At 44.3% G+C, this 15065-nt stretch overlaps 1 protein-coding gene across 1 annotated transcript; it reads right to left on the reverse strand.

Moving 5' to 3' along the window:
• Positions 1 to 326: 326 nt before the first annotated feature.
• On the reverse strand, positions 327 to 12509 carry LOC137227066 (stabilizer of axonemal microtubules 1-like). Its single transcript, XM_067742430.1, has 2 exons — positions 12336 to 12509; positions 327 to 1420 (listed from the first exon to the last, which is right to left on the reverse strand). The coding sequence occupies exons 1-2, from the start codon at positions 12460 to 12462 to the stop codon at positions 417 to 419; spliced, it is 1131 nt and encodes a 376-aa protein (XP_067598531.1). The 5' UTR covers positions 12463 to 12509; the 3' UTR covers positions 327 to 416.
• Positions 12510 to 15065: the final 2556 nt, after the last annotated feature.

The following is a 15065-nucleotide window of genomic DNA, read 5'->3' on the forward strand; positions in this document are numbered from 1 at the left end:
AACACGTGGACCTGCAGATTCGATCCCCCCAAAGTAAAGTTTATATTCTTTGGCACTTCATACTCGGCAAGGGTTAATCATAATGTCAATTAATACAATGATTAAATTAATAAAATACATCTGGATGGGAAAAAAAACCCTCAGAGACCAGCTTTGATTCCATGAGCACAAGGTAAAGGACCCAAGAGGGGGAGACAGCAGAAGGAGGGTTAAGGGGACTAATTACCCAGTGATTAAATGTCATTTTCCTTGAGTCAAGTGATTCTCATTTTATTCAAGTGTGCTGGAAACGATGGTGAAGATTTCTTTTTTTTCATTTTGGGGAATTCTTTTTTTTTTTTTTTTTTGTCCAACGAATAACTCAATCATCTGCTTTTAAAAGTAGTTTGCAATTTCTAAGTTACAATCTTTCAAAATCAAGCTGACACTGTCAACTCCTGCTGGTTAGGATTTTCTGAATCACCTACAGAAAGACGGCTGCTCGGCCGAGAGCCTGTCTGGGAAACTGGCCTGTATATTCTGTGCCCCAAAGCATCTGTTTTCTCAAAGATGTAGCCGGGAGGCTCAGGGTATGAAGCCAGGCACCTGCTCATTTTCTTAGGAGTAAAGCTGATGGTATATGTGGTCTGGCCCTCCACAGGGATATTCCGTCGGAGGCCAGACCAGATGGGCTTACAGCTTTTGGTAGTGACGGGAGGGCAGGGCACATAGTGGGCTCGTGTGGTGGTCAGGTGGTCCAAGGGCTCGGTGGGACGTTTCAGCTGCGAGACGGGCTTGACTGGCTTGGTCTGCACGCCGACCCACTGCTTAAAGTCCTCTTTGGTCGTGGTGGAACTTTCAAAGCGGCCACCCTTCTTGACCGAGAGCACCGGTCGGCAGGACTGAGCTGGGGCACCCTTAGGGTACGTGTAGTGGGCCTGCACTGTTGTCAGAAGGTCCATCTTTTCTTCAGGAGCGACATAGGTGGCGGGAGCTTTGGAGAACATCCGGGGCGTTGGCCAAGCTTGGTACTTATCTCGAAATTCGCTGGTGTTAGAGAACGGCGTGTCTAGCACACTAGGCCTGGCTGGAGGTTTCAAGCTCTTGGCTGGCTCCCCCATCAGGCCCCGGTATGACTCGTTGTGAGTGGTAAGGCTTTCAAAGGGGATTTCACAGGGCCTGAACTTCTCCGGCTCATACACATAGCGTTTCTCCATGGGGTGGGCCACGTAGCTCATCTTGTAGTCTGTCAGATCCTCCAGGGGGATGTTACAGAGCCTGAGTGCGGCCGGAGGCTTACAGCTCTTGGTGTTCACCAGGCCCTTCATGGAGTAGTCATCCTGGTGTGTGGTTCGGCTATCAAACTTGGTTGACGCTGGCCGGTAGCTGTGTGGCACACGAAGCAGTTCTCGTCTTGGTTGGTTCCAGGGTAAATAATCAGCTGAAAATAAAGCAGAAGTGGTAATCACTCATAAATCCAGTCACTCAACCTGCATGTATTCCAAGAAGCCCCAAAGCCACAAGCCAATCTCCAGTGAGATGTTCCCTGAGACAAAGAACAGAGTAGATCCCTGCTACCACCTCAACCAAGGGCTTGGTGTTCCAACTTTGTGGTATCTGAGGGCTGCTGTGCGGAAGAGACAAATTTAGAGGAGTCTCATCATACCCACAAGGCTGCATGCAGGGATTTTAGAGCGTCCACAGCCGTGGGAGGATACAGGGAAGCGATTCCAACAGAGAAGTCCAACCGCTGGTTTACCCTGATCCAAGAACAGTTCCACTCCTCTAAGGGGAAGGTGGCCTCTGTGAATCAGCAAAGAGTGGCTGTGAAGGTGCAGGCAGGGCAGTGAGACAGGGGATTCACAACCCACCACTGCTGGGCCACCAGCCAGACCTACCAGGCCTCCCTGGTCATCCGTGGCGTGACAGCCATTAAGTCCCTATAATCTACGCAAATCAAATATGGCGCTCCAAGGGAATAAGGGCACTGTGTTGGCTAGCCAACTCGGAATCCACAGGGAATTCTCTTGCCTACAACTTTACAAAGAAAACGAAAGCAGCTTCCCAGGAGTCTTTGAGGTATATAGCCAACACCAGTGGAGTCCACAGGCACACTTTCTTTAAACAGCTTTCTTGAGGTATGATTTGTGTAACATAAAATAAAATGTACCATCCTTCATACACAATTCAATAACTTCTACAGAGGTGTGCAACTATCTATAATCAAAATCTAGTTATACTGAGTCACCTTGCTGTACAGCAGAAATTAACACAACATTGTAAATCAACTATACTTCAATAAAAAAATAAATTTAAAAAATCTATTTGTAGGTGGGAGGGAGGGAGACGCAAGAGGGAAGACATATGGGAACATATGTTTATGTATGACTGATTCACTTTGTTATAAAGCAGAAACTAACACACCATTGTAAAGCAATTATACCCCAATAAAGATGTTAAAAAAAAAAATCTGTTTGTAAAACATTTCCATCAACCCAAAAAATATCAATCAAGCCCATCTGCAATTTTCATTCCCATCCCTGGGCAACCATTTATCAGTTGTTGGTCTCTATAAATGTGCCTTTTTCTGGACATTTCCTATAAAGAGAATTGCACAGTAGGTAGTGTTTTGCATTGGCTTCATTCACTAAGCATGTAATGGAGGTTTATCCCTGTCATAGCATATATCAGTTCACTCCTTTTTATTGTTGAATAGTACTAGAGTATATGGATATACCAAATTTTGTTTATCCATTCATCAGTTGATGGGCATTTGAGTTGTTTTCACCTTTTGGCTATTATGAAAATTTCTGCTATGAACATTGATAGACAAGTATTTGTGTGGATATATCTTTTCATTTCTCTTACATAGACACCAAGAAGCAGAATTGATAGGTTATATGTTAAATCTATGTTTAACTTTTCAGGATACTGCAAACTCTTCCAAAGTGGGTGTGCCAGTTTACTTTCCTACCAGCAATGTATGAAGGTTCTCATTTCTCCACATCTTCAACACTTGTTATTATGGTTTGTTTTTTAATTATAGACATTCTGTAGTGGGTGTTTAGTGGTATCTCATCGTATTTTAATTTACATTTCCCTGATGACTAAAAATGTTCAGTATCTCTATATGTGCTTATTAGCCATTCATGTGTCTTTTTTGGTAAAATATCTACTCAAATCCTTTGCCCGTTTTTTAAAACAGTTGTTTGTCTTATTTTTGAGTTATAAGAGTTATTTGCATATTCTAGATACAAGTCCAATAGCAGATATGTGATTTGTAAATATTTTTTCCCGGTCTATCACTTATCATTTCATTTTCTTGCTGGTATCTCTTGAAGCACACAGGTTTTGAATTTTCATCAAGTTCAGTTTTTTCCCTATGTCTTAGCCTAAAAGATTTAAAATTTTACCTTTTACATTTAGGTCTCTAACACTTTTCGAGTTAATTTTTTAGTATGGCGTGAAGTAAGGTCTATGCTCACTTTTCTGCATGTGGATATTTAATATGTCAGCATCATTTGTCAAAAAGACAAATTTTCAGCTCTTTTGGTTTGATTTTTACATATAAAATTTAGGATCACTTTGCCAATTTCTGCAACAACAACAAGCCTGCTGGAATTTTGATAGGAATAGCATTAAATCTATAAATAAATTTGGGTGGAACTGTATCTTAACTGTATTGAATCTTCCAGTCTATGAACATGGACTATCGCTACCTGTTTCCATATTATTTCTCTCAGCACTATTTTGTACTTTTCAGCGTACAAGTCTTACATTTATTTTTTTTAACTTATTACAAATATTTTATTCATTTTGAGGCTATAATGAAAACTGTCCTTAATTTTGTTTTCAGATTTTCAATGCTAATATATATTTTTTCAATGCTAATTTTTATATATTGCTCTTCAACACTGACACACTGATGAATTCATTCTAGTAGGGTTTTTTTTGTGGATTCTTTAGGATTATCTTATCTGAGAATAAAGACAGATTTACTTCTTCCTTTCTAATCTAGATGCATTTATTTATTTGTTTTTCTTGCATTACTGCACTGGCTAGAACCTCAACTACAATGTTGAATAAAAGAGGTGAGAACTGCTATCCTAGCCATGTTCCCAATCTTAAGGGGAAAGCATTCAGTCTTTCCACATTCAGTATGATGTTAGCTATAGGGGTTTTTGTGGAAGCACTTTATCAGGCTGAGGAAGTTTCCTTCTACTCCTAGTTTCCTGAGAGCTTTTATGGGTATCAGATCTTGTCAAATGCTTTATCTGTGGCTTTCAATCATGTAGGTTTGTCTTTTACCTTATTAATATAGTATATTACATTAATTGATTTACTGATGTTAAACCAATCTTGCATTCCTGGAATAAACCCCACAGTTTCATAATTATTGGTTCTGTAGTTGTCTTTTAATTTAGAGAAAAGTATATATTTACCTATATAAGCAGTTTTATCAGTGCTCTTTATTCTTTGCATGGATTTGTGTTAACATTCAGTATTCTTTTCTTTTAGCCTGAAGGACTTCCTTTATTATTTCTTGTAAGGCAAGTCAGTGAGCTACAAATAAACTCAGTCTCTGTTTATCTGGGAATACAGTTTCCCATCATTTTTTTTAATATCTTTATTGGAGTATAATTGCTTTACAATGGTGTGTTAGTGTCTGCTGTATAACAGAGTGAATCAGCTATACATATACATATGTCCCCATATCTCTTCCCTCTTGCGTCTCCCTCCCACCCTCCCTATCCCACCCCTCTAGGTGGTCACAGAGCACTGAGCTGATCTCCCTGTGCTATGCAGCTGCTTCCCACTAGCTAGTTATTTTACATTGGGTGGTGTCTATATGTCCATGCCACTTTCTCACCTCGTTTCCCATCATTTTTGAAGCATAATCTTTAATAGTTATAGAATTCTTGGTTGACAGGATTTTTTTTCCTTTCAGTACTGTGAGTAGGTCACACCACTGTTTCTGATGAGAGGTTAGTTATTGTTGTCATTTCCCCGTATGTGATGAGTTGTTTCTCTTTTGCTCTTTTCCAAATCTTTGGCTTTCAACGGTTTGACTGTTATGTGAACAGGGGTGGATCTCTTTGCATCTCTTCTCTTTGGATTGTGCTTCTTGGATGTGCAGATTAATATTTTTCATCAAACTTAACAGTTTCGACAATTAAATACTTTTCTGCCCCTTCTTCTTCTGGGCCTCCCATTATCTGTCTGTTGGTACACTTAATGGTATCTCGCAAGTCTCTGAGTTCATTTTTCTCAATTTTTTCTCATTCTTCAGATTGGATAATCTCTACTGAGATCTCCATTTTCATGGATTCTTTCTTCTGTCAGCTCAAATCTGCTATTAAGCACCTCTAATGAATTTTTTTATTTTGATGACTGTCCTTCCCATTGCAGAGTTTTCATTCAATTATTTTTAGGATCTCCCTTTATAGTATTCTCTAATTGACTGGAAACTGTTTTTATATTTCCCTTTATTTCTTTAAACAGGGTTTCCTGTTGTTCTTCGAACATATTTATAATAGCTACTTTGAAATATCTGTCTGCTAGGTCTAACATCTGGGCCTCTTCAGAGATAGTTTCTATTAACTGCTTTTTTCCTGGATCACACTTCCCTGTTTCTTTTTATGCCTCATCATTTTTTGTTAAAAACTCAACACTTTGGACAATATGCCTCAGCAACCCTGGATTCTGATCTTCCACCGGGAATAGTTTTTGCTGTTTGTTTAGTGACCTGCCTGCAGTAATTCTATAGAGACTTATCTCCCCTGCAATGTGCGGCCACTGATGTTTTTGCTGAGTGTTTTCTTTTTAATTGATTTTATTTTTAAGCCTAGGTTCCTAAGCGCCACCCTCTATCAGCATAGTTTAGCAATCAGCCTATGATTCACCAGAAGTTATACTTCATCACCTTAAGCCGCTAAGGCTTTCGCCATTTGCTAATGGATCCGTGTGTGGGTTGGAGAATAGAGTCAAAGATCAGGCAACTAACAAGTCTTCCTCGGCTTTTATTTTCTGCTGGGCTGTCTCTTGTCTCCTCTGCACATGCACTAGGCATCATATCCAGCCAGAAAAGATGAGTAAATAACTAGACCCTTTCTCTGATCTCTTGAGCCTGCACACTGCCTTGCCCATATGCACAGTCTTCCAGACCACCAGGAATACGTATGAGCTTATCAAGGCCTACTCTGTGTCTGTCTCATTCTCTGGATCTCTCTGGGAAATTTCTGACTCTTCTACTGGACTGCTGCTTGCTTCAAGTAGTACTGCAACCTCAGACTAACTGCACAAGTTGTCTTCCCTGGTTATTTTGCCATTCATATCACAATTTTTTTATGGGAATGCCTGCGTATGTACTTTACTCCAATCAGCCCCCACTGGCAGCAGAGCTGCTGGTTTTCACAGCCCAGCCTACCCAGGCAGAACCTACCACACAGAGGGAACTTGGGGGAGGGGTGATGGAAGCAGCCCCAGGATAAAACACCACACACCCCCACTGTTCATAACAAGGTTTAGTAGTTTTTCCTGAATAAATGGTTCACAATTTGTTGTATGCCTTTGGTTGATTTCCAGAGTCCTAAAATGATTGGTTTTTACTATTTTGTTCCTTTTTTGGGAAGAGAATTTGTCAGGCTCCTCACTCTACCACTCTGTAAGGCCTGACATACCCCACCCCCCAGGCACACTCTTAAGCTGATTTTAGGCTAATAATACTACCAACTATTTATTTTAAATTGGCTTCATTTTAATTGAAAATCTAATCTTTCTCCAAGAGCCATTAATGGCTCTATCAGCATCTTGAAAGCATTAGGGGGCCTTAGAGGGAACCATCTCGCTGAATATAAACCACATGTTTCCCCCTCAGACTTTAAGCCTCACTGAAATGGGGGCATCTACCTGTAGATGCCTACACACTGCCTCAAGGTGCCTGGGGGTGGGTAGGACAGGTTTTTCTGGCCCTCTTCTGGGATGGATGAAGTGTTACGAAAACAGGTTCCTAAACTGAAAGTTGCCTCATGTGATTTCTGATACCCAACAATACAGCTGAAACCACATTATTATCTAACCTCCTAACTTCCTCCACCCAGCATATATTACAAAAAACCTCCACAGGACCCTGAAAACCTCAGAATTCCACATGACAAACTATTCACATGCCTGAAAAGCCACCAGTAAAAGCCCTTCAGGGCCAGAGTGTCATGTGTGTAATTGGCAAGAACCTCTTTAAAAGAGATTCCATTCAATAATGTGTCTTTAAAAAAAAAAAAAAAAAAAACTTAGCTAAACCTGAAGCTGAGTATCAACTAATTACACTCTCAGTCTTTCCAATTGCACAGCGTTTTGAAAATGTCAAAATTACAACCAAATGCTACTGGAGCATATATTACTGGTGGTTTTCTGAAGCCCAGTAGAGGTGCTGGCCATAAGAGTAGTAAGAGAAAACTTTGAATATTTTTCCTATGGAACCAATAGTAAGCAGAGCATATAGACGTAATATAGATGCACCCATTGAAATACATATATTTAATGACCTTGGTCTTTGATTTCTATTTTCCCCTCCTTTGTAAGGAGAATCAATGTATGGCCACAAAACTATGAAGGTTGCTACGAAAAAGACTTAGGAAAGCAAATTTCCACAAGAGAAACAAGTCATCAAATGAGTGATAAACCAAGAGATAAGGCAAGGGTGTGGACCCTCAAAGATGCGTGAGGCTGTGCAGGACCAACCACAGGGCAGAGCAAACGTCATGGGTCTTCTCTAATCTTCACTCCTGCTCTTGGCCTGCACCCACAGAGTAACAGACCTGATGGGGATTTGCGCAAACCTAATGCCAAAAGGTGTCACCTGGAGCCCTCGTAAATGGTGATCCAGAACCATTCGTTCATTTATTCCCTCACTAAACACACCTTTGTTGCTGCATCTCCTGTGCTAAAAACTGTAAGTACGTGTTTGGCATTCAAGACCAAGTTTTGGAAGCCACTGTACCATAGAGGAGTCATGGAAAAAATAAACCACTGAGATTATATGATATGACAAGTATTATTCAAAGAACTAGTAAGACACATAGACTGCAAACTGACACCTATAGGTGAGTTCTCATGACAGATATGTTCTCTTTGACTACAAACTGATTTGTTTCTTTTTAAACCTGAATTTCAGAGGAGAACTACGAAATCCACCCTCAAGTACATATGTAGCCAGAATAAAAGCAAAGGGTTGAGACTTCCCTGGTGGTACCGTGGTTAAGAATCTGCCTGCCAATGCAGGGGACACGGGTTCGATCCCCGGTCAGGGAAGATCCCACATGCCACAGAGCAACTAAGCCTGTGTGCCACAACTACTGAGCCTGTGCTCTAGAGCCAGCAAGCCACAGCTACTGGAGCCCGTGCACCACAACTACTGAAGCCCACACGCCTAGAGCCCATGCTCCACGACAAGAGAAGCCACCACAATGAGAAGCCCACACACTGCAACGAAGAGTAGCCCACACTCACCGCAACTAGAGAAAGCCCATGTGCAGCAACAAAGATCCAACACAGCCAAAAATTCAAAAAAAAAAAAAAATCCGCCTGCCAATGAAGGGGACACGAGTTCAATCCCTGGGCCAGGAAGATTCCACATGCTGCAGAGCAACTAAGCCCATGCACCACGACTACTGAGCCTGCGTGCCACAACTACTGAGCCCACATGCTGCAACTACTGAAGCCCGCGCGCCTAGAGCCTGTGCTCCGCCACAAGAGAAACCACCATGATGAGAATCCCGTGCACCCCAGCGAAGAGTAGCCCCCACTCACCGCAACTAGAGAAAGCCCGTGCACGGCAACGAAGACCCAACACAGACAAAACTAAACTAAAAAAAACAAAAAAAAACAAAGGGTCTAAGCCTGCCTGGTTCAGAAGAGTCCTGTTGCTACTTCACTGGTATACATTCATTAAATACGTGTAAGTAGATAGCAGTTAACAGGTGCCAGAAGTTTAAGAAAAATAAAAGAGAAGAAAATAAGGTTTTCTCAATCTTAACTTTCTCAGTACGGAAAAGTCAGCCATGATTCAGTTTTAGCAGCGGAATACTATTCTCTGGTTTGCAGAGGGCAGTTTGAGATGTAACTGTTTGGAGAAGGGGAGGAATATGGGAGAGCTGGAGGTAGGAGAGATTAAAACTTAAGTATTAGGATTTTTTTTTTTTTTTCTGTGTGTTGATTTTGAGGGGTGAGTATTTTGTGGGAGGAAGTGGGGGGACTTTCCTTAAAATAACACCACTAGGCTACTCCATCCTTGCCAACCCCTAAGGAAAGCAAGGAGCATTTCTCACCCCTAGACCTCTCCCTGCATGTAGGGCAAGGCGGGGAAGGAAAACTGAGCTGAGCAGGCAGTTGTTCTGAAGAATCTCTAACTATTCCAAGATGTGTAAATCCAGGCAGCCCACAGGGAGGATGTGGAAAGTAGAGGATGTAGTTGGATGAGCCCGACCAAGTCCCTGCCCCTCCCCCAGTGAAGGAAGTGCTCACGGCAGCTTTGTTTTTTCCTGGTTCTCAGCGTCCATTTTTGGCCCTCCTGTAAACACTGGATGAAAAGGGAGACAAACAAGCCCTGCAGAGGCCTGAGTGCCATCCCACCGCATGCCTGGTTGCGCTGACCCCTTAGTAAAACATCTGCTATGGTGCCTGCTTTGTTGAGGGTAACAGGCAAAGAAAAAGATCCCTGCCCTCCAGGAGCTTGCAGTCTAGCCAAGGAGACAATGTTAAACAAAATTACAAAATGAATTACAAAACAAGCGAGCACAAGACACTCTTAGAGCACCTAACAGGGTGTGTTTGGTCTGACATGAGGGAAGGTCTGGGACTCCCTCTGAAGGCGTGATCCTTCCGCCACTCGTTGAAGGATGATGCTGGACAGGAGACAGGAGGACAGCTCTCTAAAGAGGGAAGAGCAGTGCAAAATGCCCTGAGACAGAAAAGAAATAGAGCAAAGGAACTGAAAGAAGTTCCTGTGGTCGGAGCAGAGGGGCTCAGGGAGAAGGAACCAAATCTGCAAGGAAGCAGAGGATTTTATCCTAAGAACCATAATAATTACTTAAGGAGTTTTAGGCAGAGGTCACGTCATCTGCAAAAGCCCTCTCTGCTTCCATTCTGTGGATAGTGGAGATGAGCTGACAAGGTCGGAGCGACGCTCAGGCACATGTCCAGGTGTAGACATGGAGAAGACAGGGTTCGGTTGCTGCTAGGAGGAAGCAACCGCAGGACAGAAGAGAGAGGGAGTAGGAGACGGGCTGCAGTGATATAATGTGGAATAGGCTGTATGATGACAGGCACAGGCGGGGCTGATGCTGAGAAGGAAGGCTGAGGCATCAGTGGGCTGGAGATCCCAGTGAGGCCAAGGACTGTCAAGGTGGGCGTAAATAGGGGAGCAAGCCAGAAGGACCCGGTGGTGGAGGGCACGAAGGTGGAGCCATGCAGGGGTATGACGACATCCAGAATGTGGCTTGGCAGAAGGCAGCTACAGAAGAGTGGAAGAGGATGACACTGAAGGTAAGAAAGTAAAAGGACACACACACACACACACACACATACACACACACACAAAAAGAAAAAGCAGAGGAGCTCAGCCACATGCAGAATCTTCAAGAATAATAGATCTAGAGCTCCTGGAAGGGCTTCAGGAAGATTCCTACAACCCCTCAAGCCTCCCCACCTCCCCTCGGCTAAGTGTTTGGCACGGCTAAGTAAAAGCCATTATCATCACGATCACATAGACACCCACAGACATGTGACAGGAACAGTTTAGCACATACTTTTAAGGCAGCCACGTGCATCGTAAGCAGCAAAGTTAATGGTCACAAAGCGGGCCTCCATCCTCATGGTCTCAGCCCTGTGGCTCGTGCTGCACGGAGAGAGCGACACGCTGCCTGCGCTACCACACCCGCCACTCCACACCCTGTCTCTCCTACTAGACTGTAAAGTCAAGGGCAGGTCACAGTTCCCAATACCATGCCTGGGATGCAGGAGGTGCTCAATGAAGAATGCAGTCGTCCCATTAAAATGAAGTTCAAACCTGGCAAAAGTAATTTATGAAGTTAAAAGTCAGCATAATGGTTCTATCCTGGGTGGAAATGGTAACTGGAAGGGAGTATCAATGCTATATGTCTTGATCTGCATCCTGTTTCCACGTGTATTTACTCAAAATTCACTGGTCTGTATCATTATGTATTTGCGCATTTTTTCTGTATGTTACGTTGTCATAATTTTTTTAATGAACCAATCCATCAGTCAGTGGTGGAACTCAACTAAGCCTAAACTTGAAATGCTTCCCTCATATAGGATGGGAACGGCAAGCTGAGGCAGGGGTTGGCAGATATTTTCTGTAAGCGGCCAGATATTAAATGTGTTAGCCCTCGCATGCCATACGGTCTCTGTCTCAGCCCCTCAGCTTTGCTGCTGTAGCACAAACGTAGCCATAGATAACAGAGAAACCAGATGGGTGTGGCTGTGTTCCAGCAAAACACAGCCATGACACTGAACTTTGAATTTCACTTACTATTCACATGTTCTAAAGTAATAGTCTTTTTCTCATGTTTTTTAAGCATTCAAAAATTTAAAAAGCATTCTTAGCTCTCTAGCTGTACAGAAACAGGCTTCAGGCCAGATTTGGCCACAAAAAGTACTCTGCCCAGCACTATTTACACTAGCCAGGACATGGAAGCAACCTAAGTGTCCCTCGACAGATGAATGGATAAAGAAGATGTGCCACATGTATACAATGGAATATTACTCAGCCATAAAAAGGAACGAAACTGAGTTATTTGTAGTGAGGTGGATGGACCTAGAGTCTGTCATACAGAGTGAAGTAAGTCAGAAAGAGAGAAACAAACACCATATGCTAACATAGGTATATGGAATCTAAAAAAAAAAAGACGTTTCTGAAGATCCTAGGGTCAGGACAGGAATAAAGACGCAGACGAAGAGGATGGACTTGAGGACACGTCCTCAAGTATTTTACACTACCAAATGTAAAACAGGTAGCTAGTGGGAAGCAGCCGCACAGCACAGGGAGATCAGCTCGGTGCTTTGCGACCACCTAGAGGGGTGGGATAGGGAGGGTGGGAGGGAGACGCAAGAGGGAAGAGATATGGGGACATATGTATATGTATAGCTGATTCACTTTGTTATACAGCAGAAACTAACACACCATTGTAAAGCAATTATACTCCAATAAAGATGTTTTAAAAAAAAAAAGTACTCTGCCCAACCTCCGCGCTGAGGGTGTGTGTATAAAACCCACTTCCCAGCCAGCACTCAGGCTCAGCCCATCCTTCCCCCAACCTGCGCCTCGGGCACTCTCCCACCTTTGTAAGTAGGCAGACACTCCATCTTGCCCCCGCGTGGGTATTTACTGTCCTGAGGTTTGATGGGGTCCACTCGACTGACAGGGTACGGGTTGTAATCTTGTTTATACGTCGTGAGCAGATCCATATCCTCTTCGCTTGGGACAAACGGGTCGGGCTGGTGGATCTTCACCGGTAACACCCTGTGAGGCCCAAAATCTCTCCTGCAAGGAAAATAAGCACACACCTTGGGGGCCCTTGCCTTGGAATAAGGCTCATGGTTTCCATTCAACCCAGTTCTACAAATGCTTGCTGAGAAGTCATCCTCTCCTCTATCCCTTAAGCACTCTTCCTCCTGTTTCCGGCTTTCGAGAGAGATACCGCCATTCACTCCTCTCTCAAGTCAGACGCCTTCACGGTCCAGTCATTCCCCAAGTGTGCCCGCCTCACAGCTCCTCGGTGTGTCTCTCCCCCTCAGTTCAGACCCTGACCATTTCTCATGTGGGTCATGTGACAACCCATCCCCCGGGCTTCCTGCATCATTCCCGCCACTCCTACTTCCATCCTCATAGTGTGGTCAAAATCAACTCTCTAAAACCAAAATCGCACCTTTCACTCCTCAGATTAAAAATCTTCCAGATAAAACCCAACTTTCCAGCATAGTATGCAAGCCTTCCTGGACCTGCCTCGGCCTCCCCAACCACAGCTGCCCCCTCTCTCTCCCACTCCCCACGCACATTCTGCCTCAGCCGCCCTGGGCCACTGGGAAGGTCTCCCCTGTGCCTGCTCTCTCCACCTCCCTCCCCCAACCTGTTCACTGTGGAGCTAACTTCTGTTTTTCAGGTCCCACCACCTCTTTCTCTGTGCTCCCAAGAGCTCCTGCTGAGATTTATCTCCTGCCTCTATTCGATCTCACAGAAAACCCAGTAGAAAAGGCCAGTAAGTGGAGGCAATGAACCTTTCACTTCTCAGCTCTCTGGCAGCAGCACCCCCATTATTTCAGGCTATATGAAAACAATGGGATAGGAAAAGCAAGACACCCTTTACTGAAGAGTGTAGGAAGCGCTCTCTTCCCAAAGCATCCCACAGTTCTAAAAAGGCCAAGATGCGACTGCAACACCACCACGAAGCACCCTGCAGCACCAGGGCTCAGCTTGGGCACCCACCGCCTACCGGGGCAGTCTCAGCCTCCCACTACCCAGGGCAAACTCTCTTGAGCAAACATTCCCCCCGCATCCTCCGAGAACTTCTGCTTTACACAATGGCCTGTTTTTGCCTGAAAGCCATTTATCCAACTGGACAAGAGGAAGGTAGGTTTTCCCTGATGGTGCTTGCTAAAACAACCTCACCAAGGGAAAGGGAAGGCTTCCGGACAGGAAGACATCAGGCCCAAACACCAATAAAACCTACTTCCTGGCCAAAATGTGGAGCAGCATTACTGAGCCATGCTTGACTAGCAGAGGTAACACGCTCCACTGTAACCTGTCTTGCATGAATTATACACATGGTTGTCGATAAACCCAAACCGGTGCCTGAAAATGCTTGCTGGGATGGGAGGAGGGAGTTAGGAAGCCGGAGAATTCGTCTCTCTAGGGCTCAAAGGGGGAAATAGGAGATGCTTCAGTTGAACTCCCTGTAATACCCTCTGGGTAGGTTTAAAAACACATCTCAGCAGCAGTTACCGGACCTGCAGCCTGGGCTGCCTTCTCGGGGGCCCCATGCTGGCAAACAGCAAGAGGAAGCCCAGTGACCCGAGGCGACTGGAAGCTGACTGTGTACGTCGGGGTTGATGGAGGGAATGGGCTAAACAAGAACCCAAGAATCAACTCCATGCTCCTACTCTCCTTAGTGTGCAAGTACCTCACGCTGGTGTCTGTTCAGTGCTAAACCAACTGCAGCAGGGAACCAGAAGCGTCAGGCCCTGGGCTTCAGAGAGAAATGGAAATGCCCAGAAAACCCTGGCTGAAAACCAGTTAACTGCCAAGTGGCTTTGGTCAGAAAGTCTCTGTTCTCAGGGAAGGGCTCCAAAGGGGTGGAGTGGGGTTGAAAGCAGCCTGAGACCACACAGCTCCATACAAACTTGTCTTCACTGACGCCTACCCAAGGGTTCAGCCCTCTTTGCTTCCAACAAAGGAGATACCAGGGGATACCAGGGGCAGGCACTGAGAAACAAAGCTGAATGCCCAAGCTGCCCCGTGGAGCCCCCCGAAGCCCAGAGCAGCCAGGAGCGCTCTCCTGTCATGGCCCTGTCGCACCCTGGAACCCCGCACACAGGGCACAACATTCTCTTCTGCTGTTACTTCTACTGAGGGAACCAACTTCCCCTCAGAGATACTGCAAGAACCTTCCTACAAGGCCTGCCAAGCTCTCTGGCAACCAAAATGTGCTTAATGCCCCCATTTCCTGCTGCTACAAGAAAAGAACAGATAAATGCCCACCACCAAACTCACCAATTCATGGACTTTCCTGAAGCTGGTTTTTCAAAAGCAAAATGTGACGCAGCAAAATCCTTACTGACCATGTTCAGGGAATGAAATTGTTAACTGAATCTCCTCCTCCGACAAAAAATTTAAGTTATTGTAATGAAAGTACATTTATGGGGTTGAATTTACGGAGGTAGTGATCTACCTCTGAAGAGAGGAAAGAAGTTTAAGGTCTAATTCATTTCTCTTCCACCCAAAATTATTTACTGTGGCTTAAGGGTGAATTTAATCAGAATTTATGTGTTTTCTCATTATGTTTTTATGTTCA

The sequence above is a fragment of the Pseudorca crassidens genome, chromosome 7 (assembly GCF_039906515.1).
Source record: "Pseudorca crassidens isolate mPseCra1 chromosome 7, mPseCra1.hap1, whole genome shotgun sequence".
In the NCBI taxonomy this organism is placed as follows: domain Eukaryota; kingdom Metazoa; phylum Chordata; class Mammalia; order Artiodactyla; family Delphinidae; genus Pseudorca; species Pseudorca crassidens.

Bases quoted from the DNA above. Each gene is read 5' to 3' on its own strand.
- LOC137227066 (XM_067742430.1), bottom strand. From the start codon at position 12,462: ATGGATCTGCTCACGACGTATAAACAAGATTACAACCCGTACCCTGTC. The intron at 1,421-12,335 runs GTGGGAGAGTGC...CTTTATTTTCAG, and splicing joins GTGTCTGCCTACTTACAAAG to CTGATTATTTACCCTGGAAC.